At 58.8% G+C, this 21,829-nt stretch overlaps 1 protein-coding gene across 4 annotated transcripts in view; it reads left to right on the forward strand.

Annotated features, from left to right (window-relative positions):
* TRPM2 (transient receptor potential cation channel subfamily M member 2) overlaps positions 1–21,568 on the forward strand; it is a 43,181-nt gene extending 21,613 nt beyond the window's left edge. For all 4 annotated transcript variants that reach the window (XM_081800626.1, XM_081800631.1, XM_081800640.1 and 1 more), the window contains 17 exons: positions 618–831; positions 1,530–1,648; positions 2,175–2,307; positions 2,735–2,906; positions 6,797–6,980; positions 8,129–8,310; positions 8,547–8,679; positions 10,405–10,492; positions 12,812–12,899; positions 13,557–13,714; positions 14,396–14,472; positions 14,723–14,824; positions 16,081–16,167; positions 16,698–16,803; positions 18,368–18,469; positions 19,912–20,028; positions 20,580–21,568. In XM_081800626.1, the coding sequence (XP_081656752.1) occupies positions 618–831; positions 1,530–1,648; positions 2,175–2,307; positions 2,735–2,906; positions 6,797–6,980; positions 8,129–8,310; positions 8,547–8,679; positions 10,405–10,492; positions 12,812–12,899; positions 13,557–13,714; positions 14,396–14,472; positions 14,723–14,824; positions 16,081–16,167; positions 16,698–16,803; positions 18,368–18,469; positions 19,912–20,028; positions 20,580–20,705 (2,188 nt within the window). In that variant the 3' untranslated portion in view covers positions 20,706–21,568. The remainder of the gene's footprint in view (positions 1–617; positions 832–1,529; positions 1,649–2,174; positions 2,308–2,734; positions 2,907–6,796; positions 6,981–8,128; positions 8,311–8,546; positions 8,680–10,404; positions 10,493–12,811; positions 12,900–13,556; positions 13,715–14,395; positions 14,473–14,722; positions 14,825–16,080; positions 16,168–16,697; positions 16,804–18,367; positions 18,470–19,911; positions 20,029–20,579) is intronic.
* The last annotated feature ends 261 nt before the right edge of the window (positions 21,569–21,829 follow it).

The raw sequence follows: 21,829 nt of genomic DNA on the forward strand, positions 1-21,829 counted from the left end.
GCCCTGCCCACCTGCCCTGCCCTGAGCACCTGCCCTGCGCTGAGCACCTGCCCTACCCTGAGCTCTCACCCTGCCCTGAGCACCTGCCCTCCCTGCCCACCTGCCCTGCCCTGAGTACCTGCCCTACCCTCGGCACTCACCCTGCCTTGTCCACCTGCCCTCCCTGCCGACCTGCCCTGCCCTGAGCACCTGCCCTGCCCCGAGCACCTACTTTACACTGAGCACCTGCCCTGCTCTGAGCACCTGCCCTGCCCTGAGCACTCACCCTCCCCTGAGCACCTGCCCTGCCCTGAGCACCTACTTTACACTGAGCACCTGCCCTGCGCTGAGCACCCACTAGCCAAGCATTTCGTTTCAGTCCTAACAAAACCAGAGCCAAAGGGCTCTTTCAGGGTCCTCCCTTACGTGGAGCCGTCTGGTGGAGCCCTCTACGTGGCTGCCTACGCAGGGTCCGTGGGCTGCATGGACAGCGTCTGTCCTAGTGCTTCTGTCTCTGTCATGTGATGTGAGCACATGAGCACTTTGGCCCCACTCCTTGGGGGAGGCAGAGGTCCTTCGGGCTCTCAGGCCCCTCGCAGTCTTGCCATCCCCCCCTCCCCCTGGTGTCTGCCTTGCAGGGAGAGGAAGCTGCAGGCCAGGAGGGGCCTGCTCCGGGTCCGCGCCTTCTTCAACGCGCCCGTGGTCATCTTCCACCTCAACATCCTGTCCTACTTTGCCTTCCTGTGCCTCTTCGCCTACGTGCTCATGGTGGACTTCCAGCCCACACCCTCATGGTGCGAGTACCTCATCTACTTCTGGCTCTTCTCCCTGGTGTGTGAGGAGCTGCGGCAGGTGCGCCCCCCCCCCCGCCCCCTTCCCCACATCCCCAGCCCGCGTGGATTGTCCTCTGGTCCCCGCCCCCATCTGGGAGCACCTGGCCCCGGGGCCCGCAGCCGGTCACTTCCGTGGGTGGGCCCACAGGCGCCCAGGCGCTGCTGCCGGGGCCCGGGGCGGCCTCAGAACTCCTGGGAGGCTGGTGCGGGAGGCAACGCTGTCCCCCTGGCCTCTCCCAGCTTTCCTCTGGCTGTGCCGCCTCCCGAAGCCAGACCCTCTCCCGGGGACGAAGCCCTGGCCTCAAAGGTGGCAGCCCCAGAATGGGGGTCACGTGTACCCTCCTCCCTGAGTCTGACCGTCTCCAGAAGGGACCCGCCCAGCTGCCGGGGTCCAGGGCTGCCACGGTCCCCACCCCTCTTGGGGCTGCCGTGGAAGCAGGGGAACAGGGGCCCGGTGGGAGCTGGCGGGCTGCTGACAGAGAGGACAGTCGGCGCCAAGAACACAGCCATTTGCGAACCGAGCAGGGCGGGCTCAGGCGGCCTGGCTACACCACTGCCTGGAGCTCGTCTCCCGCTGCTGCTCCACCGGGGGGCCCAGGGACGGTGGAAGTCTGGGCCCTGCCTGGCTGGCCTCCCTCTCCGGGGAGGAGCGAGTGTTCTCACTGCTCAGGTGACGATGGTGGCGACAGCCAGGCCCCTAACCATGTCCTCTCTCAGCTCTTCTATGACCCCAACGAGTTCGGGCTGACGAAGATGGCACTCCTATACTTCAGTGACTTCTGGAATAAGCTGGACATCGCTGCCATCCTGCTCTTCGTAGCAGGACTGACCTGCAGGTGAGTGGCCTGTCTGCCCTGCACCTCCCCGCCATCTGCGACGCAGCCCCGAGGGCTCAGGTGCCCCAGACCTGCCTGTTGTCTGTCTGGTGGGCAGAACCTACCCCGGGACTGCTGGAGGAGTAGAGCAGGAAGGTGCCAGAGCTCCCTGCCCCTCAGGTGGCTGAGCATCTGCAGCCCAGTGGCCCCTCCCAGCACCTCCTGCTGTGGCCCCGGCCACTCTGCTGCCCACTGGGGCCACATGCGCCCTTGCCATGGTCCCTTTCTCCAAGGAGCAAGAGGGACCAGCCACGCTGCCTCCCAAGAGGACTGCACGGCCTGCCTACCCTGCCCAAGGCTGGCTCCCAGACTTTTCTGGAAAACACACCTCCCCGGAAGCTCTGGTCCATGAGCTCGTACCCCATTTTTAGTACTTTGGGGTCCAGAGGCCTCCAGAGCCACACGTGGGCTCGGGCAGGTGAGCAGGCAGCTGGGGGCAGGCTCCGGGAGCAGTGAGCTGAGGGGTCCTTGATTCTGCCTCGGGCAGGCTCATCCCCGGGCTGCTGTACTCTGGGCGCATCATCCTCTCTCTGGACTTCATCATGTTCTGCCTCCGCCTGATGCACATTTTTACCATCAGTAAGACGCTGGGGCCCAAGATAATCATCGTGAAGCGGATGGTAAGGGGATGAGCGGGTCCTGCACCAGCTGCAAGTGAGGTGCCCCAGGGCTTGAGCACACTACTAGGTTCCCATGTCCCTGCTTTGCCCTCGGGCTCCCAACCCCAGCATGCCTGTCTCAGGTCCTTGCCTGTATGTCACCTCTTCCAGGCAGCCTTCCCTAATCTCCACAGCTCGTTCCTTATTGCTGTTACAGCTCCGGTCACTCCTCTCCGTGGGTCACAGTCGCATCCAGCCCCTCGTATGCATTGTGTGGTGCCCAGCACCCTGTTAGGATATGGGGACAGGCCCAGGTCTGTGGGCCCCTGTGTTCCTGCCCTGGGCATCAGCGGCTCCTCCCACCACTGCAGAGCGCACAACCTGGGTGTGGGGGGAGGGGGCACGTGTGGGTGCACGTGGCTGCAGCTGGGGCCCTCCGTCTCTGCAGATGAAGGACGTCTTCTTTTTCCTCTTCCTGTTGGCGGTGTGGGTGGTGTCTTTTGGGGTGGCCAAGCAGGCCATCCTCATCCACAACGAGAGCCGGGTGGACTGGATCTTTCGGGGGGTCATCTACCAGTCGTACCTCACCATCTTCGGGCAGATGCCAGCTTACATTGACGGTAGGACATGGGGTGTTACAGCTCCAGCAGGGGCACCTGCAAAGCTCGCAGAAGGATGGGGACAGGGGGACAAGGGTGGCAGCTCCCCAAGTGCCTGCATGACAGAGAGACAGGTGCGTGTGATGTTCGGTTGAGGGGGTTGGGATCTTCGAAGCCGAAGCCAAGCCGTACTGAGATCCCAGGCGGGCCAAGGATGTGGCCTGGGGCTCTGGGGCATCAGTTGGCACCCCTCCCCCACACTGCATGCCTCCCTATCCCTCCTCCTCCTCTGGACGGGGAGAATCCTTTTTGTATATGGAGTTTTTTCTTTTCAACAGCTTCATCAAGATATAATTCACATACCGTGAAGCTCAGTGGTTTGGTGGTTTTTAGTGTATTTAGAGGATCTAATTTTAGAACATTTGCATCACCCACCAAAGACACCCATTAGCAGTCACTCCCCATCCCCCCAACCATTGGTGACCTCTAATCTACTTTCTGTCTGTTCAATTTGTCTTTGCTGGACATTTCATATAAATCAGATAATGTAATATGTAATCTTTGTATCTTGTTTTTTCTTAGTGTAACGTTTTCAAGACTCATCCATATTGTAGCCTGCATCAGTATTTAATTCCCTTTTTTTATTACTAAATAATATTCCATCGTATGGATAGATCACATTTAGTTTATGCATTTATAAGTTGGTGAACATGCGTTGTTTCTACTTTTTGGCTGTTATGAATAACATTGCTATGAACAGTTATTTATGTTTTTAAATAAGTTTTTGTGTGGACATATGTTTTCACCTCTCTTGGATATATATCTGGAACTGTAACGTATACCTGTTGGTTTGTATGCTAAGTCTGTGTTTAACTTTTTGAGAACCGGCCAAACTATTTTCTTTGGCAGCTGTCCTGTATTTTATGTCCCCACCAGCAACGTATATGAGGGCCCCAATTTCCACATTCTCTCTGGCTTGTCATTGTCTTTGTTTGCTTCTAGCCGTCCCAGTGGGTGTGAAGTGCATTTCATTGTGGCTCTGACTTGCATTTCCCTGATGGTGAATGATGTGGAGCATCTCTTCATGTGCTCCCTGAGCCATTCAGATGTCTTCTCTGGAGAAATGTCTACTTCTCGCATTGGCCCATTTCTCAAGTGGATTATTTTTCTTTCTTACTGAGTTACGAGAATTCTCTACGTATGGACACCAATTCCTTCTCATCTGTATGATTTACCAATATATTCTTCTGTGGGTCAGCTTGTCACTTTCTTGATCGTGTCCTTCAAAGCACAAAAGTTTTTAGCTTTGATGAAGTCCACCTTATCGGTTGCTTTTATCATTTGTGCTTTTGGTGTCATATCTCAGAACCTGATGCCTGACCCAAGGTCATGAAGACTCATGTCTGTGTTGTTATTCCTGAAGTAATAGCTTTTGTTCTTGCTTTTGGCCTTTGAGCTATTTAAACTAATTTTTTATACGGTGTGAGGTAAGGGCCATTCTTTTGCATGCAAATTTCCAGTTGTTCAAGCACCATGTATTGAAAAGACGATTTCTCCCTATTGAATTGTCTTGGCCTCCTTGTCAAAAATCAACTGACCATTAATGGAAGGGTTTATCTATAGACTCTCAACCCTATTCTGTTGATCTGTATGTCTGTTCTTGTGCCAACACCACATGGTCTTGGCAAATGTAACTTCGTAGTAAGTTTCGCAATCAGAGATGTGTGAGTCCTTCAACTTTGTTCTTCTTTTTCAAGATTGCTTTGGCCTCTGGGTTCCTTGGGTCCACATGAATTTTGGATTCAGCTTCTCACTTTCTCCAAAAGGCATCTAGGATTTTGACTCTGAGCATGGGATGCCTTTCTGCTTATTTAGATCTTTAATTTCTTTCAACAATATTTTATAATTTTCAGTGTGTAAGTTACACTCCTTTTAAGTTTATTCTTAAGATTTTTATTCTTTTTCATGTTATTGTAAATAGAATTATTTTATTAATTTCATTTTTGGATTGTTTATTGCTAGTGTGTAGAAATATGCTATATTTGTGTGTTGATCTTGTATCCCGAAACCATGCTGAACGTCTTTATAGCTCTCATAGTTTTTTAGTGGGTTCCTCGGGATTTACTATATACAAGATCATGCCCTCTGCAAATAGAGATGCTTTTACTTGTTCCTTTCCCATCTGATGCATTTATTTCTTTTTCTTGTTTCATTATACTGGCTAGAACTCCTGGTACAACATTGAATAGAAGTGTCCAGAACAAACATTTTTATGTTGTTCCTGATCTTAGAGGGTGAAGCTTTCAGTCTTTCATTAGTAAGTATGATGTTCACTGTGGGGTTTTTTGTAAACGTCCTTCATGAGAGTGAAGAAGCACCTTTCTATCCCTAGTTTCTTGAGTGCTTTTATTATAAAAGCATATATGATTTTGTCAAACACTTTTCCTGCATCTGTTGAAATGTTCACATGACTTTTGTTCTTCATGCTATTAATATGGTGTGTTATATTAATTGATTTCCAGATGTAAAACCAACTCTGCCTTCCTGGGATATATCTCACTCGGTCATGGTGTGTAATTCTTTCTATGTGTTGCTGGATTCAATTTGCTGGCATTTTGGGGAGGGTTTTTGCGTCTATGTTCATAAAGGGCATTGGTCTGTAGTTTTGTTTTTGTCTGGTTTTGGTATCAGGGTGATACTAGCCTCATAGAACGAGTTAGCAGTGTTCCCTCCTGCTTTGTATTTTGGAAAAGTTTGTGAAGGATTGGTTTTAATTCTTCAAACATTCAGTAGAATTCACCAGTGAAGCCATCTGGGCCTGAACTCTTCTTTGTGTGAAGTTTTAAATTATTACTTCAATCTTTTTGCCTGTTATAGGTCTGTTTGTATTTCCCATTTCTTCTTCAGTCACTTCTGGTGTTTTGTCTCTTTCTAGGAGTTTGCCCATTTTTCCAAGTCATCTACTTTGTTAGCACACAGTTCTGTAGTATTTCCTTATAGTTCTTTTTATTTTTTAGGGTTGGTAGTAATGTTCTCTCTTTCGTTTATAACTTGAGCAATTTGAACCTTTTTTCCCCTTGATAAGTCTAGGTAAAGGGTTGTGATCTTCTTAATCTTTTCCAGGAAACAGATTTTGGTTTTTATTGATTATTGTTTTTTGTATTCTCTCTGTTATTTATTTGCATTTTGATCTTTCTTACTTCCTTCCTTTTTGGGTTCAGTTTGCTTTCCCTTTTTTAGTTTACTAAAGTGGAAGGTTATGTTATTGATTTGGGCTCTTTCTTCTCCTTACCAGTGCATGCTCGTTGGGCAGGGAGATTGGCAAAATGGGCGCAGGGCGGTGGGAGGTACAGACTTCCAGTTTTTAAGAAAATAGTGCATGCTCATTGTTGAAAAACTGTTAAATCCAGAGTGGGTATAAAGAATAATGCTGTCTGTGACCCCACTTCCCGGGTTAGCTGCCGTTAACAGCTGCCAAAGGCTGTGCCTCCTTGGGAGTGTTTTGACGCACAGCTGGACGTCTATTTATGCTTTATTATCTTCTGTACCCTCCACTTTGCTACAAATGTGGGACTGCACTTCGGTTTGTACCCCCGCCCCGTTGTGTGGGTCAGCACGTGGCCCATGCCACACGGTTCCCTCCCTTGCCTCCTTCCTCGTTGTGCAAGTTGTTCGTTTCTCGGTTTGAATTCTCTCCCACGGCACTGGGCATCACCCCCCGGGGCTGGCTCTTGCCCGGGGCCCAGGACGTGTCCTGGAGGGGTCCTTCCCTCCTCCTGCCCACAGAGGACGCCTCTCTCTGTCTGACAGAGCTGAGGGCAGCCAGCTGTGGGGGCGTCCAGGCCCCGGGGTGCTCACTGCCCAAGGGACACTTGTGACTCTGTGTGGTGTCTTTGTTCCCTGCCCCCCAGGTGTGAATTTCAGCCTGGACCAGTGCAGCCCCAATGGCACAGACCCCTACAAGCCCAAGTGCCCCGAGAGCGACGCCATCCGGCACGAGCCTGCCTTCCCCGAGTGGCTGACCGTCATCCTGCTCTGCCTTTACCTGCTTTTCACCAACATCCTGCTGCTGAACCTCCTCATTGCCATGTTCAAGTGAGTGCTGCTGGCGCGGGGCCCAGCCAGCGGGGACGGAGTGAGCCTGGGGCCCCAGACGCCCGCGCTGCGAGCTGCCTTGCTCCGCCCGGCGCATGGCCTCCCTCCCTGGTCCCTGCTGTGCGGAGGCTGCCCGCGGGCCGGGGGACTCACGGGGAAGTGAGCCTCCTGGGGGCCCGGGGCACAGCTTGGAGTCTCACCCAGGGCTCTCAGAAATACCCGAGCTTTGCTCAGCTTCTGTCCTGGTGGAGAAAACACTACGTCACAGATTGTTTGTGGAAACAAGTAAGATCCAGAGGGTGAAAGCTTTCTGGGCAGAGCTTTCATTTATTTTTTTTTTAAAGATTTTATTTATTTATTTGAGAGAGAGAGAGAGCTCAAGCAGGGCGAGGGGCAGGCAGAGGGAAAAGCAGGCTCCCAGGACCCCGGGATCATGACCTGAGCCAGAGGCAGACGCTTCGCCCACTGAGGCACCTGGGCGCCCCCTGTGCAGACCTTTCATTTTGCGAACAAGGGAGCTGGGCTGTGCGGCAAGGGGACCTGGCTGAGGTCATCTCTGCATGTGGAAGAGTGTGTCCCAGCATTTAAGGAAGCGGCTCTTCCGATATGGGATGACCTGTATTCGTCCTCCGTGTACAAAGCCCCAACAGGAGCCGAGTGGGTCAGCCGTGCAGGGTCCCTTGTGTTCCTGGTCTGGATGGGTGTCTTTCTCTCTCGCCCCTCGGGGGCCTCTCTACGTCTGGCATTGGGGGGCAGCCCGCCAAGGCCCATCGGCTAGACGACAAGTGTGCGGAGATGAGCCGCATCCGCCCTTGAAGATCCTGTCCCTTCTGTGTGTCAAATTCACAGATAATCTCTGTTTAGATATTGTCAAATGCCAGGACCCTGTCCACCTTCCAACAGTCCTCTGCCTTGTTTTGTCCGCTAACAAGTTTTATAACATCTGAAATCCAGGGATCTTCATTCTCACCATGGCTCCCAGGAGCTCAGGACCCTGAGGCTGGTCTTTGTCTGCGTCAGGAATTGTCCACTGGGGTGCTGTGTGTTTGCTTTTCACGGGCCGCCCCCAGGCCCCCCAGGGGGTGCTGTGGGCGATTCTGGGGGTCCCGCCAGCCCTTCCGTGACCCGCGCCCCTTGCCTCCTGCCAGCTACACGTTCCAGCAGGTCCAGGAGCACACGGACCAGATCTGGAAGTTCCAGCGCCACGACCTAATAGAGGAGTACCACAGCAGGCCCCCCGCGCCGCCCCCCTTCATCCTGCTCAGCCACCTGCACCTGTTCATCAGGAGGGTCGTCCTGAAGATCCCCGCCAAGAGGCACAAGCAGCTCAGTGAGCCGGCCCTCCCTCCGCGGTCCCCAGACTGTCTCGGGTCCTGGGTGCAGTCAGGGGCCTGTAGGGAGCGTGGTTGCTCCTTCCAGAATCCTGGAAGCTCCATGGGCCTCCGACCTCCCCCCAGCCCTTTGGGTGGGCTCCCCAGCCCTTCCTCCCCGCCGCGGGCCCTCCCAGTCCCCCCCCCCCCGCCCCAGTGATCCGGTCCCTCCATCTGCCCCCACCCGCCCCTGCAGAGAGCAAGCTGGAGAAGAACGAGGAGGCCGCCCTTCTGTCCTGGGAGATCTACCTGAAGGAGAACTACCTGCAGAACCAGCAGTACCAGCGGAAGCAGAGGCCCGAGCAGCAGATACAAGACATCGGCGATAAGTACGGGAGGCCGGGGCAGCCCGGGGGCGGGGAAACCCCTGCAGGTCCAAGTCACATGGGGCCATAGCCCACCTGGGCCAGGCCCCTGGGGTGGGAAACCTGTGTCCTCCAGCTGACCCATGGCCTTCCCTCTGGGTCCTTAGGAGGACTGGCCCCCACGGGGTGGGAGAAGGTCACCTGGGCTGCAGACAGGGCTGACCCCTGCAGACAGGGCTAAAGGAGGGGTGCTGGCAGGGGAGGCCCACTTGGCCTGGGGGGTGAGCTCAGTGAGCTTATTGGCACACAGCCTTGCTGCAGGTTCTGTGGGGCCGTGGTGGCCGGGCCTGGAGCTCAGGCTCACTGAGCATTGTCCCACTGCCCCCAGTTCCTCCCTCCCGCCTTCTTTCTGGTGTAAGGTCGGGGCTGCTCACCCCCGGCCCTGATGGGTGGAAGGAGTTGGTCCTGCGGTCAGGGTATGCCTTGCCGTGGGCCAGGAGGAGGCAGGGGACACGTGCTCTGTAACTATGTCCTGTCCCTGGTGCAGTCCTGTGGGCCGTGTGTGGAGAAGGACGTCCTGGGGCCTTGAGCATCCAGGGGGTGGGCTCCCTGCAGCCAGGCCGAGCCCGAGCGCACCTCTCCTCAGAGCCGTGCACCTGCCTTGCTGTGTGTCTCTGGGCTCCTCGGTGAACGGAGCTGTGATGACAGCCATCGCCTGGCATGGTTTCCGGAGCACACGGGAGGGAGCGCACGTGTAAGGCAGGAGCACGTCCTGGCTGGGGCACGGGGGACGATGCTGCCCTGCACCGGCCACCTTCCCCCCCCGGGTCTGGGGAGGGATCTGAGGCCCCGGGAGGCCACGTGGCGCGCCACGGCCCCACAGCCCTGTGGCTGAGCCACAAAGTGGGGAAGGGGTCTGTTGATGAGGTGGGGTCTCTGACAAGCTTGTCGTGGTGATGGGAGTCAGAGGGGTCCAAAGACACTCTGTCGGTACCCACGCAGCATATTCACGGGCCGGATGGGGGATGTGGCAGGAAGTGGTTTTGTGGCTTTTGTGGGGTTAGGGAACGCGTAGTGAGAGGAAGAATAAACGCCTGGGCCCTCAGTGAGGCGCTTCCCTCCCCTTTCCCTAGAGAACCATTCAAAGTGGGCCACGGGCTCAGCTCAGCGCCCACTGGCCACTGAAGTGGGGGCTAAGTCTCTTACAGGAGAGCGTCCCCTGCAGGTGGGACTGGGCGCCCTACACACAGCCAGACGGGAGAGTCTGGACGATGTTTGGAATTATTTACTGTAAACGGGGCAGACTAAAGCTGCTGAAACTCCCATGTTGTAGCAAAATAGGACCAAACTGAACAGCAGTGCTGCCCCCCCCCCGCCCAGTGCTGCCCAGAAGCAGCTCGGAGCTTTGTGCTTCACCTTCTGGAAGCCTGTGGGCCCATCAAGGCGAGGAGCGTCTCGCATACTTGCGTCTCTCGTCTCTCCCGTGGGGAGGAGTCAGAATGGCTGTGTGAGGTGGGGGGCAATGCACTTGCTACCAGATCTTCCCCTTCGAGGCAGGAGGCAGTGCTCATTCTGCACAGAAATGTATGTCATAAATACTTTCAGATAGAGGGGAAGAGGCCTGAAGTTAAGGGCAGGAGGGGCCAGGCTGCTGGATCTGGCAGGGACCTCCCCCTGCAGCCTAGCGCCATGTTTCCTCAGCATCCGGGCCCCCGAGCCTGGCCTGGGCTCAGCTGTGTGCTCTTCCAGGGTCAACACCGCGGTGGACCTGCTGGAGATGGAAAGTCTGAAGCGGTCAGGCTCCACGGAGCAGAGACTGTCCTCCCTGGAGGAGCAGGTAGGCGCCGGGCCTGGGCCTCCTTTTCTGGGTCATGCCTCTGACAGGCCTGGGCACCGCTCTTTGAGAAGGAGCATGCTGGGGAAATGACCCTGAGAAGGACTTGGGGAATGTTGGGACAACCGTTCCCAACCGGAAGAAGCGCCTTCTTTGTCTTCCAGAAAATTCTGTCAAATACTTCCCCACTGAGCTCGACCCCAGTGCACTGGGAGGTGTCTATACCAGGGGCTGGTCTGAGAGAGCTGCTCTGGTCCCCTTCTCTGGTCTCCTCAGAGCTGTCCTCTGAGATGACCCCTCTGCAGGACTCCACATCCAGACGCTGTGGGAATTACAGACGCCCTGGCCTGCTTTCCCAGGCTGCCTGGGGATCCTGGGAGGGAGGGTCCCAGGGGATGCAAGATGAGTTTGAATGTCGGGAGCAACGTCAGAAAGCAGCGTGTGGATATCTCAGACCAGCCCCCGATGGTTGGAATGTGGGGTCAAGGTTTGGATGCTTCTGCACGCAGGGAGCTTGTTCTTTTGTAAGAGGGAGCTCAAAGGACATTGTCAATAGGCAGTTGGCATTAGGTGAACAGCCCCTGCCCTACTCATCCCCCATCAATGAACATTGATGCTCCCCCACCAGTTGGGCCACATCCACTGGACTCTAAGCCCTAGGCCTGAGACAGGCAGCCCTGAGCAGCTTTGCAGGCTAGCTGGGCTCAGGTCCCTGAACATTCATTCACCCACCCATCTATCTATTCATTCATTTATTCATTCATCCATTTATCCATCTATCCTTCCATCCATCTGTCCATCATCCTTCTTTCCATCCATCCATTTCCATCCATCCATTCTTCCATCCACCCCTCTGTCCTTCTTTCTGTCCATCCTTCCTTCCATCCATCCATCCATCTGTCCATCCATCCATCCCCCATCCATCCATACATACATCCTTCCTTCCATCCTTCCATCCATCCTTCCTTCCATCCTTCCTTCCATCCATCCATCCTTCCATCCATCCATCCCCCATCCATCCATACATACATCCTTCCTTCCATCCATCCATCCTTCCTTCCATCCTTCCTTCCATCCATCCATCCATCCCCCATCTATCCATCCATCCATCCATCCATCCATCCATCCATCCATCCTTCCTTCCATTCATCCATCTGTCTATCCTTCCTTCCTTCCATCCATCCTTCCTTCCATCCATCTTTTCTTCCATCCATCCCCCATCCATCTATCATCCATCCATCCATCCATCCCCCATCCATCCATCCATCCTTCCTTCTATCCATCATCCATTCATCCATCCATCCATCCCCCATCCATCCATCCATCCATCCATCCATCCATCCATCCTTCCTTCCATCCATCCATCCATCCATCCATCCATCCTTCATTTCATGTTTCCCGTGTTCCTCCTCTGTGCCACATCCAGGGCTGGCCTGAGGAATGTCACGGTGAACAGGAATTGTCTCCCCCTCAGAGGTTTCCAGTGTGGGGGGCACAGACATAAATGTCCATTGTCACAGTGTGGTTTAATAAGCACAGCAATGAAGGCAGTGATAGGGGCTGGCAGTCAGGGAGGCCTCCAGCCTCCAGGATAAGGAGGGGTAGGCAGGGTGGAGGTTGGGTCCCTGCCCTTCTGTGCCCCTCTTGCTGGGGGCACAGAGGACCTGTGCTTTCTTATGAGAGCCCCTGCCACCCACAGCAGCCTCCCAGCAGGCAGCGCCTGAGCCCCCCAGGCTGGCACTGGAGTCTTGCCTCTTCTCAGCTCTGCTGTGTCAGGTGGGGGCAAGCCACCCAGCCACTGGGCTGGCGGGGGCTCTGCTGTCAGCCAGCCCCTGCCCGGGGACCGCTGCGTGCGGGGGTCTGCCCTAACTGCCTCCTCCCCTGTGGGGCCTCGCCTTGCTGACACCCTCTAACATGGGTGCTGCTGAGCAGCGTCCTCCTGGCCCCTATTCGTCACGTGGCTCCTGCCATCACCTGCAGTTGAGTATGTTTGGTTTCTAGAAGCTTCTTTTCTCTGGGAGGAGCAGGAGCCGTGGGAAGCTCCGTGGGTCGTGGTGCCCCACCTTCTCCCTGTGGCTCAGAGCTGTCTTCTGGGGCTTCAGCGTGGTCCAGTGGCCTCTGGTGTGTCCAGTTCCAGTGGCCATTGTGTCTCTCTGGTGGGCACTGCTGGTGACTAAGGGAAGCAGGGCGGGCTTGGATGCCCGTGGGGTCACTGCAGCGGGATGGGTGCTCCCAGTGGTGCCCTCGTGGTTTCAGTGGGGGGGTGGCTGTGCGGTACAGAGGAAGGTGCTGACCACACCTTGTTTGGGATGTGCCTTCCAGGTGGCCCAGATGTCCAGAGCATTGCACTGGATCATGAAGGCGCTGAGGGATGGTGGCTTTGGCTCAGAGGAGGGCCTCCCCACCCTGGGTGAGTGGAGGCCACGACCGCGGCTGGTCTCTACTGGCCTGTGTTCTTTTGAATCTGGGGGTCCATGGGGAGGAGAGGCAGTAAGCAGGGCTCCCCCTCGGCCTGGGGGTGGGCTGACTGAGCTCTTCCTGAGCCCCGAGCGCCCAGAGGGAGCATAGCCTGTCCCAGAGAAGCAGGGGCCCAGCACAGCCGAGCCCCCCACATGACCAGGTGGGGGACTTTGAGAAGAGGCCTGGCCCACGTCCCTGACCTCCTCTTGTGCATCGTGACACAAAGGAGGGGCAGCTCCAGAAGGTGCTGGGGGACAGAAAGCAAAGTCTGCGTTTCTAAGTTTGCAGCCAGCCAGGAAGAGGGCGTGACTAGCCCTCCTGGGGCATTGCTGGCCCTCCTTAACTGGATGGGCTCTGGGGCAGCCACACAAGGAGGCAGGTGCTGGCTGGGGGCACACTCTCTGACCCCAGATCTCGGTCTTCCCAGAGCCATGGTCCTGGGGCCCTGGGCTGGGGCCCCCTTCGGGGCTGGTGGTGTTCACTCTGGACTCAGGGAGGTGGAGGAGGCTCAGTTTTGGGGAAAGGGCCATAGAGGACGCCCCTGTCCTGTGGGCAGGAGCCTGAGCCGGAGTCCGGCTTTGCCCACGGCTCCTTGTGGCTGTTCCAGCACCCCAGAAGACCTCAGAGGAGCAGGACCATGAGCTGGACGGCAGGCAGAAGGCAGAAGACGTGGGCGACACCCACCACGTGAACGCCCGGCACCTCCTCTACCCCAACTCCCACGTCACGCGTTTCCCCGTGCCCAACGAGAAGGTGCCCTGGGAGGTGAGTGCCAGCCTTGGCCGGAGGCGGCCGGGTTCTGGGGCGGCGGTCCTGCCCTGAGCCCTCTGACACAGCCGGGCCCCAGGCACACTTGCCTGCTACAGCCCCCCAGGGACGTGTTGGACACAGGTGGAGACGGAGTCCCGTAGGTACACACAGCTGGGGGTGGTGGAGCTGGGATCTGACCCACACGGGGAGCAGACTGTCCCTCGCTGGTCCTGGACCCCAGCCTCCCGGAGTGGTCAGTGCCCCTCTTGTGAGCACCAGCTAGGGGAAGGCATCGAAGGGAGAGGAAGGGCTGACGGCCTCTGTGTGCCCTCCCTGCCCCCACGGGCTTTCTCTCTGGCCTTTCCAGGACCTTCCAGGCTGTGGCTTCCATTCTTTCTCCCCAGTCCCTGCCAGCTGGAGTCTTCCTCACTCCTGCAGTCCAGCCTGGACCCCTGCCCCATCCTGGGGGCTCCCCTAGACCAGCAGTGCCGTTGCCGCCCCCTCGGCTGGGTCCCCAGTGGGGGGTGCACCCCGCAGGCCTGCCTGAGCTCAGAGCTACCACGTGCACTTTGGGGACGGTCTCGGGGTCCTTGGCTATGAGCACTTTGACGAGGAGGAGCCGCCGTTGGTCATCCTGGGTGCCCTAGCCGTAGTCTGGGGTAACTGTCTGAGGGGAGAACTGCCGTGTTTGTGCAGACGGAGTTTCTCATCTATGACCCACCCTTTTACACGGACGACAGGAAGGACAAGGGCTTGGTGGACCCCGTGGGAAAGTGAGTGTGTGCATCCCTGCCCCCGGCAGGAGGGTGGGCGAGGGACCCGCCGGGCGCTCCCAGGTGACCGCCAGCGCCGGCTCAGGGTGAGGGTCTGCTTCCTGCCTGGACGGGCTGCCCGCTCTCCTCAAGGGCTGGGACGAGCTGGGAGGCGCGTGGCTGTGGGCACCTGCGGTCGTGGGCTCTCTGACTGCCCAGCCCAGGGCACCGCCCTCTCTTACCGGGGACGTGACTCTCCGCTTGCTCCCAGCGCCCTGGAAGCCTTGGCCAGCATCAGCTACAACGCCGTGGACGGGCCCATAGACCGGCGGAGCTTCCATGGGCTCTACGCGGTTCAGGACGGGCTCCCTCTGTGAGTGCGGCTGCCCGCCATCCCGCATCACCCCGACCCTGTGGGGGGCCTTTGGGGGCTTGCTTCTGGGCTCAGCTGTCCTGTCTTGGCAAACTAGTCATTTTTCTGGTAAAAATGAACAAAACACAGAAGAAAGGACAGATTGACATAAAACGTTTCCTTGGCACCTGGATGAGGCTCCCTCTCTGCCCCTCCCGGGGCTCACCCCACTGACCTTGGGTGCTTTGCCTTCAGCCCTGAGTAACCTCGGGGACTTCCAGTCTTCCCCGTAAAATGGGGGTGACCGTCCCGCCATCTCCATGGATTTCTGAGAAAGAGCAGACTTCTCCCGAGAGGGTTCTGGCCGCAGGGGAGCCGCTGAGGGGCCGTGGGGTCGCGTCAGGGGATGACGGTGTTTCCAGCGTCTGTTCTGTGCGGGGACGGGCACTCTGTATGTCCGAGTCCAGCTGTCGAGTGACCGGTCACATCATGCCCGGCAGTCCTTGGGGATCACCTCCGTGTGTCAGCCTGGGGGTCTGGAGTTGAAGGAGCCTCCTCTGGGCGGGGTCGCTGGGGAGGAGGCGGCTCCAGGGGCTGGAGGATGAGGAAGGAGCCATCAGAATTAGGGGAGGGACAACAGTTGCTGGGATACCGTGAGCCCCGTGGAGCGGACGGGCCCTGGGGTGGCTTGAGAGAGCTGGCAGGGGCAGGGCTTTCAGGAATGTCCTGGAACAAGAGTGGGCCACTGTGTCCGGAGGTGGTGGGAGACGGGCCCCCGCTGCCGAGACAGGAGGCCACGCGGGGCCGTGGCACAGGGAGAGAGCAGGCTGGCATGTCACAGAGGGACCCACGTGCATGAGGCCTTCGGGTGCGGACGTGTGTTGTGTGGCGCAATGAGCTAGGCACGTGCTCTCAGGGGGACGTGGTGTCCACTCCAGCAGTGGGGCTGGATGTTGCTTTTCCAACCAACTCCAAGGTGACCTGAAGCTCCTGCCTCATCCCTCGGAGGCCCTCAGGGACATGTGTCCCCAGCGGGACAGTCCTAGGTGGGGAGGTGGAGTTGGCCGGGCTGGTGGATCTGGGGTCCCATCAGCGCCTCCACACACTGGCTCTTTCCCAGCATCCCGCTGCGGTGAGCTGTCTGTGCTCTGAAGATCCTGGGCCGCAGAAGGTCCGGGGGGAGCCGGCGCGCTCCCCCTGAGGGGCCCCTGCCCACTGCCCCGGCCTGGTCCTCCCAGAGACAAGCGGCAATCTAAGCAGACCCCTGTCCACCCCAGGAACCCCATGGGCCGCACAGGACTGCGCGGGCGGGGAAGCCTTGGTTGTTTGGGACCCAACCACACACTGCAGCCTGTGATCACCCGGTGAGTACGCCACTGATGAGGCCACCCAGTCACCCACGGCCCTCTCTATGTCCATTCCATCCGCTGACCCTCGGGCACACCCGAGACATGGGGCGGGAGTGTCCGTACCCCCTGGGAGAAACCCAGGCCCGTCCCCACGCCCTGGGCTGCCCTTGCTTCCCTTTGGGTCCCCGTCCCCTGGCTTGCCTCTGGGAGGAGGGGCAAAGCCATGGCCAAGGCCCAGGACCACCGACAAAATGAAAATACGTGTAATCCCACCCAGCATTTCCAAAGAGCGAGCAGTGGATCAGCGGGGTTCAGGGCATGTGCCTCCTTGAGGCTTTTGATAAAAAACGATTTGCCTGAGAAGCCGGCCCATTCTCATCCTCCCAGCAGTAGTGAAGTGGAAAGACATCCCCTAATGGCCACCACCCGGTTCTTCCCCTGGAGCGGCCGCTGGGGAAGGAGACAGGGTTGGCCCCAGGAGGGCAGGGGGGCGGAGGTGGGGAGCGCTCAGGTCAGAGGATCCCCATGAGCGGCCCCTTCTGCAGGTGGAGGCGGAACCAGGATGGCGCCATCTGCAGGAAGAGCATAAAGAAAATGCTGGAGGTGCTGGTCGTGAAGCATCCGCTCTCGGAAGCCTGGGCCCTGCCAGGGGTGAGCCAGTGGGAGCTGTCCATCCGGTCCGTCCATCCCACCCTCCGGCCCAACACCTCCCCCCTGCAGTCACCCCGCCTCCACCCGCCCGCTCTGGACTCTGTCCCTGGTCCTAAAGGACAAACTGGTACTGGGCTTTGTAGAAGGAACCCCCTCCTGTTTGCTCCTTTGGCAGTTGTGAAAACGGGTTCGAAGACTGGTGTGTGAGAGTCTGACTGATACCCACTGTGTCTGAGCACCAGGCTCAGGGCTGGGGCTGTGTCAGGGCCCGGGCTGGGCCTCCTGTGGAGCTCGTGGCCTCGGGGGCACACACGGCTCCTCATGCAGGTGTCCCGGGCGGGCACATACCTCTGTGCGGCACTGAGCTGAGCTCTAAGGACAGGACAGTGTGCAGGGCCGTGGGGAGGCAGGGAGTGGCAGATGCTTGTAGGGCTGAAGGCCGGAGTGCACCCCAAGGCCTTGTGGGGACAAACCTGATTGGGGTGCAGGAGGCCCTGGGCTGAACCACTTGGGTTTTACTCCCAGATCAGTCTGCCCTCCCCGGCCCCCATCCTTGTTCTGGGGTCCTGGCAGGAGGACCAGGCCCCCCGACAGGCTCTGAGCTGGTGCACAGTGTCTGGGATGCGGCCCTGTTCGGGGGCCTCTCCTCTGAGCCTGTTCCCAGGATGTCCGTGATCTACCCCAGCTCAGCACCTGCCCATGGCCCAGTGGCTGCTCGGCTGGGGATGGCCAGGTCCCCAGGCTGCAACAAGGAGTCCGGGGCGCTGGGCAGTTCTGGCCCCTGAAGCCAGGACTCCTGTATCCCCAGCTGAGGGAGCACCACGCTGAATGGGGGGTTGGCTTACGGCCGGCCCCTCTCGCCCTGGGGCTTCTCTAACATGATTCAGCCTCCCTCTTGGGCACTTTGATCTCTCCGGGCCCAATGTGGTTCCTGCCAACTGGCATCTTCCGAGCAGCATGCCTGCAGACCCCCGGGCACTGTGCCTGCAGACCCCCCAGCGGCCTACCTGAACGGGTCCCTGGCACTGCATCTTTCGAGGGGCAGGCGTGTCTCAAGGGCCAAAGCAGGATGGCTGTGATAGGGACTTGGAGGGACTTCAATAACAAACAGGGTCTCCTAGAGGGTCAAGGGCCGGGTGGTGCAGGCTCAGGATCCAGGTCCCCAGGACAGGGGGCATTGGGAGTGGCCGGGAGCCCAGCCTGGGGGAGCAGAGGTGGGAGATGGCATCTGAGGGATGCAAACAACGAAAACATGCCCTCCTGCTGGTGGGCAGGTGGGGCGTAGGGTGCTGGTTACCTTATGGGCGCCAGAGAGAGGCCCCGGTGCCCGCGTGCACCCCTCCGAGGTTGTGCCTTTGGCCTGACTCAGCCCCACTCCGTCCCGGGCTGACGCAGGCAGCGGGCTCTGGGCAGCGTCACTGCAGTCCCGAGACAGCCAAGCTGCCAGACCTTCGTCCGCCTGCGGCTCCGTGGAGCTGGCCGGCTGCCCGCGCTGGGCAGGCGGCCAGTGGAGGTGGGTCTCTGCACAGCCTCGCAGACCTGCCTCTGCCTCCTCTCTGCTTAGGGCTCCCGCGACCCAGGAGAGATACTGCCCCGGAAGCTGAAGCAGGTCCTCCGCAGAGAGTTCTGGTATTCCTTCCAGAACTTGCTGACGCAGGGCACTGAGGTAAGGGGGCCTTCCTGCTTCAGAGTACTGTCTGTGTGTCCTGGTCCCCCACAGCGTGCTGCTGGTGAGGGCTGCAGGGTGAGCAGGATGGGACACTGGGGACCCTGCTGCCAATCCACACCCCGCAGCCCCTGGAGGAAGGAGCTGGGAGCAGGAGGGGTGGCAGGCCATGGCTCTGGGCCTTGGGCACCTGCTTTCCCTCTCTGTCCCCATTCTCTCTAAATCAAGGGGCTGGGTACCTCCCTCCCACACTCATTCTTGCCCTGAGCACACCCGGGCACACGGGGACCGCAGGGTCTGTGTCTCCCCGGAGAGAGGGGTGCTGGGACGCCAGCCGCCGGCTCCCCAGGCCCTGGCCCGTGCACCTTGGTCAGGCCTGTATTCTTCATCGAATCTGTTTGTCATTCTGAAAGCAGTCCGCATTTGCCGTCACACACCCATGTTCACTCTCGCCCACGGGGCTGCCCGGAGAGCCCTGCTCCAGGCTCTCTGTTGACCTCTGTGCACGCCCGCGTGGGGCTCCGGTGCCCGCGACCTCTGCGCGTGAACATCACACACGCTTGACAGAAATGGGCCACATGGCACACATTTCTCCGTAACCTTTCTCACTTAATTCGTGATGGTCATATTTTTAAGCCCTGATTTACAAATTCACCTGCCCTTTTCCATGGCCCCGGGGAGGCTCTGCGCCACGATTTGCCGAGCGTCCTCAGCGGACATCTGAGTTGTTCCCGGCCCTGTTTCTGGCCCCGCTCGGGGCGAAACAGGCAAGAGCTGCTGTTCAGTTTTGATCTACGGAGCCAGTCCTTTCACGAGGGCCGTCCCGGGCAGGGCTGGGGGCGACACCACCGTCTCTTTTCTCAACTTTGTGAGAAGAATTAAGTAGTTTATTTATTGAAATCCACGTACCATAAAATTAACCGTTTCAAAGTGAGCAGGTCGGTGGCCTTGAGTGCCCTGGCCGTGGGTGCGACCATCAGTCCACCTGTCCAGGACATTCCCATCAGCCCAAGCGCCCGCCCCACCCAGCAGCGCTCGCCCCCGCCCGCGCCCCCGCCTGTGCCCCTGCAGGCACCAGTCGGCCCCCACAGGACCTCGCTGCTAGTGGAATCACACAGTGTGCGGCCTTTGGCATCTGGCTTCTTTCACTTAGCGTCACGTTTTTGAGGTCCGCCATCCTGTTTCAGTCCTTCCGAGGGTCTGGATGTCGGGCCAGAACCCGGGAGGGAGCTGAGTGAGGGAGCTGGGGCTGTGTTGGGGAGCAGGATGCAGCAGGCATGGAGATGGGGGCGGGGCCTGGGGCAGCAGACAGCTGTGCCCAGGGCGTCCCAGGGCCTGGAGGGAGCAAAGGGCACACGTGGTGCCCCTCCCTCTGGAAGGTCGCCAGGGCGGGGCTCAGCGCTCCATTGGGTGGACCAGCTCACCCCCGTGCTGCCCCCCAGGTGTACAAGGGGTACGTGGACGACCCAAGGAACACGGACAACGCCTGGATTGAGACGGTGGCCATCAGCATCCACTTCCCAGACCAGAGCGACATGGACCTGAAGAGGCTGAACTCTGTATGGGGCTTCGGCCACAGGCTCCCAGGAGGGGGAGACATGGGGCGAGCGTGCTCTGGGGGGACCTCCAGGCCTCCGGGAGGGGTCTGCCTGGGGTCTCAGGCGGCCAGAGCTGGCTAAGACCAGAGGGTGGGGGCTGCAGAGAGTAGGGGGTTCCAAGAGGCACCAGGAGAGGCCAGAGCCGAGTCAGAGTTGCAGGATTCACGTGTCTTCACGGGGATAGCGTCCCCCATACTTAGATCAGTCTAGAGCTGGGACCACCGAGGCCCAGGGAGCAGACCTGGGGCTGGGTTTGCAGGACGAACACCTGAGAATAAGGCCACCTGCTCTGTTCTCACGAAGGATTATCAGGGCTGGGCAGGATTCTCTGAGTCGTGTCTGAAGTAGCTGTTCTCACTTCCCTTTGCTAGAAGAGCACAGTGAGCCAGCCATAGGCTGGGCCCGTAGCAGGGACCAGGGCTGTGGTGTCCCCGCGGCCCTTCCGCAGCTGAAGTTTTGGGGTGCCTGAGCCGGCTCGGGGGGAGTCAGGCTCTGCGTTTGCTCTCTTGCAGCACCTGCACTCCTGTGACCCCGGGATGTCCGCCCAGTGGCAGGTCGTGGACAAGCGCATCCCGCTGTATGCCCACCACAAGACCATCCTCCAGAAGGTGGCCACTCTGTTTGGGGCTTTCTACTGACCCGTGGACTCGGCCGGGCCCTGTTGCCAGGGGCAGGTGAGGCCAGCCCGCCCGCGGTCCCCGTGGAGGCTTGGGCTGCCCTGCACACAGGCTGACACCAGCTGCCCGAGCCACATGCCGCCCTGGACCTCGGGCGGCCAGAGGCTGCTGCTGGGGCACCGCGTGGTGTGTTGTGGGCATCTGCCACCTCTCATAGCCACCTCGAGTCGCCGACCAGATGAGCCTGTGAATTGGAGGGCATCAGGGCGCCCCAAGGGGAGAGCCAAGGCAGGGGACATCTGGCTCTGGTCACTTGGCCATTCCTCAGGGTTGACGTGGCCCCTGGGACCCTGCCAGCCATCCTTGCCCCTGCAGCCTCGGCCCTCAGCCAGATTCCCTCCTGGTCCCATCGTGAGCAGCTCGTCCACGACCAGACGTGCATTGGCCCAAGGCCGGTGTTTCCTGGACAGTCGGGGCTCCCCCGTGGCCTTCTCCTCGGGCCCACATCCCGGAGACGGTGTTCACTGTGACCTTACTCGAACCCTCACCTGCTCTGGGGTGGGGCACCAGGCCCCTCAGTTCACTGCCCCGGGCGGTCAAGGCTGAGCCCGTGCACCAGGGGGTGGGGGCCGCTCAAGCACACGCCTTCTCTGGAGACCCAAGGGTATCTGCCTATGGGCTACCCTGGGGCCTCGGGGGGCTCTGCAGGCATGGCACTCCCTCCCTCCTCCCTGTGAGTGCAGGGAGGGGCAGGCGGTGGGCACAGATGGCGGGGCGACACCCTGCTCCTTGTCAGTGGCTCACAGACCATCAGCATAAACCACCAGGAATCGTCAGGCCTGGGAATATTGTAAAACCCAACATTAAATGTGCTGCCCAAACCAGCCTGCCCAGCGTCTTCCGTGCTTCCTACATCAAGTTCAGACACATACAGTGGTCAGGGGGCTATGTCTGGGCCACTGAAACCTCTTCCAATCCATGGCCAAGCCACCCGTGGCCCGAGGGCGTCTCTTGTGGCCATTTCCTACGGGTTCCTCCCCGTGGACATCCTGCTGGCCCCTGAGGCCCAAACTCACCACGTCCTCTCCGATCCACTCCTGCCCCTCTCCCTACACTTTATTCTCCAGGACGCGGGCCCCAGCATC

The sequence above is a fragment of the Leptonychotes weddellii genome, chromosome 1 (assembly GCF_054177405.1).
Source record: "Leptonychotes weddellii isolate Sample4059 chromosome 1, ASM5417740v2, whole genome shotgun sequence".
Taxonomy (NCBI): domain Eukaryota; kingdom Metazoa; phylum Chordata; class Mammalia; order Carnivora; family Phocidae; genus Leptonychotes; species Leptonychotes weddellii.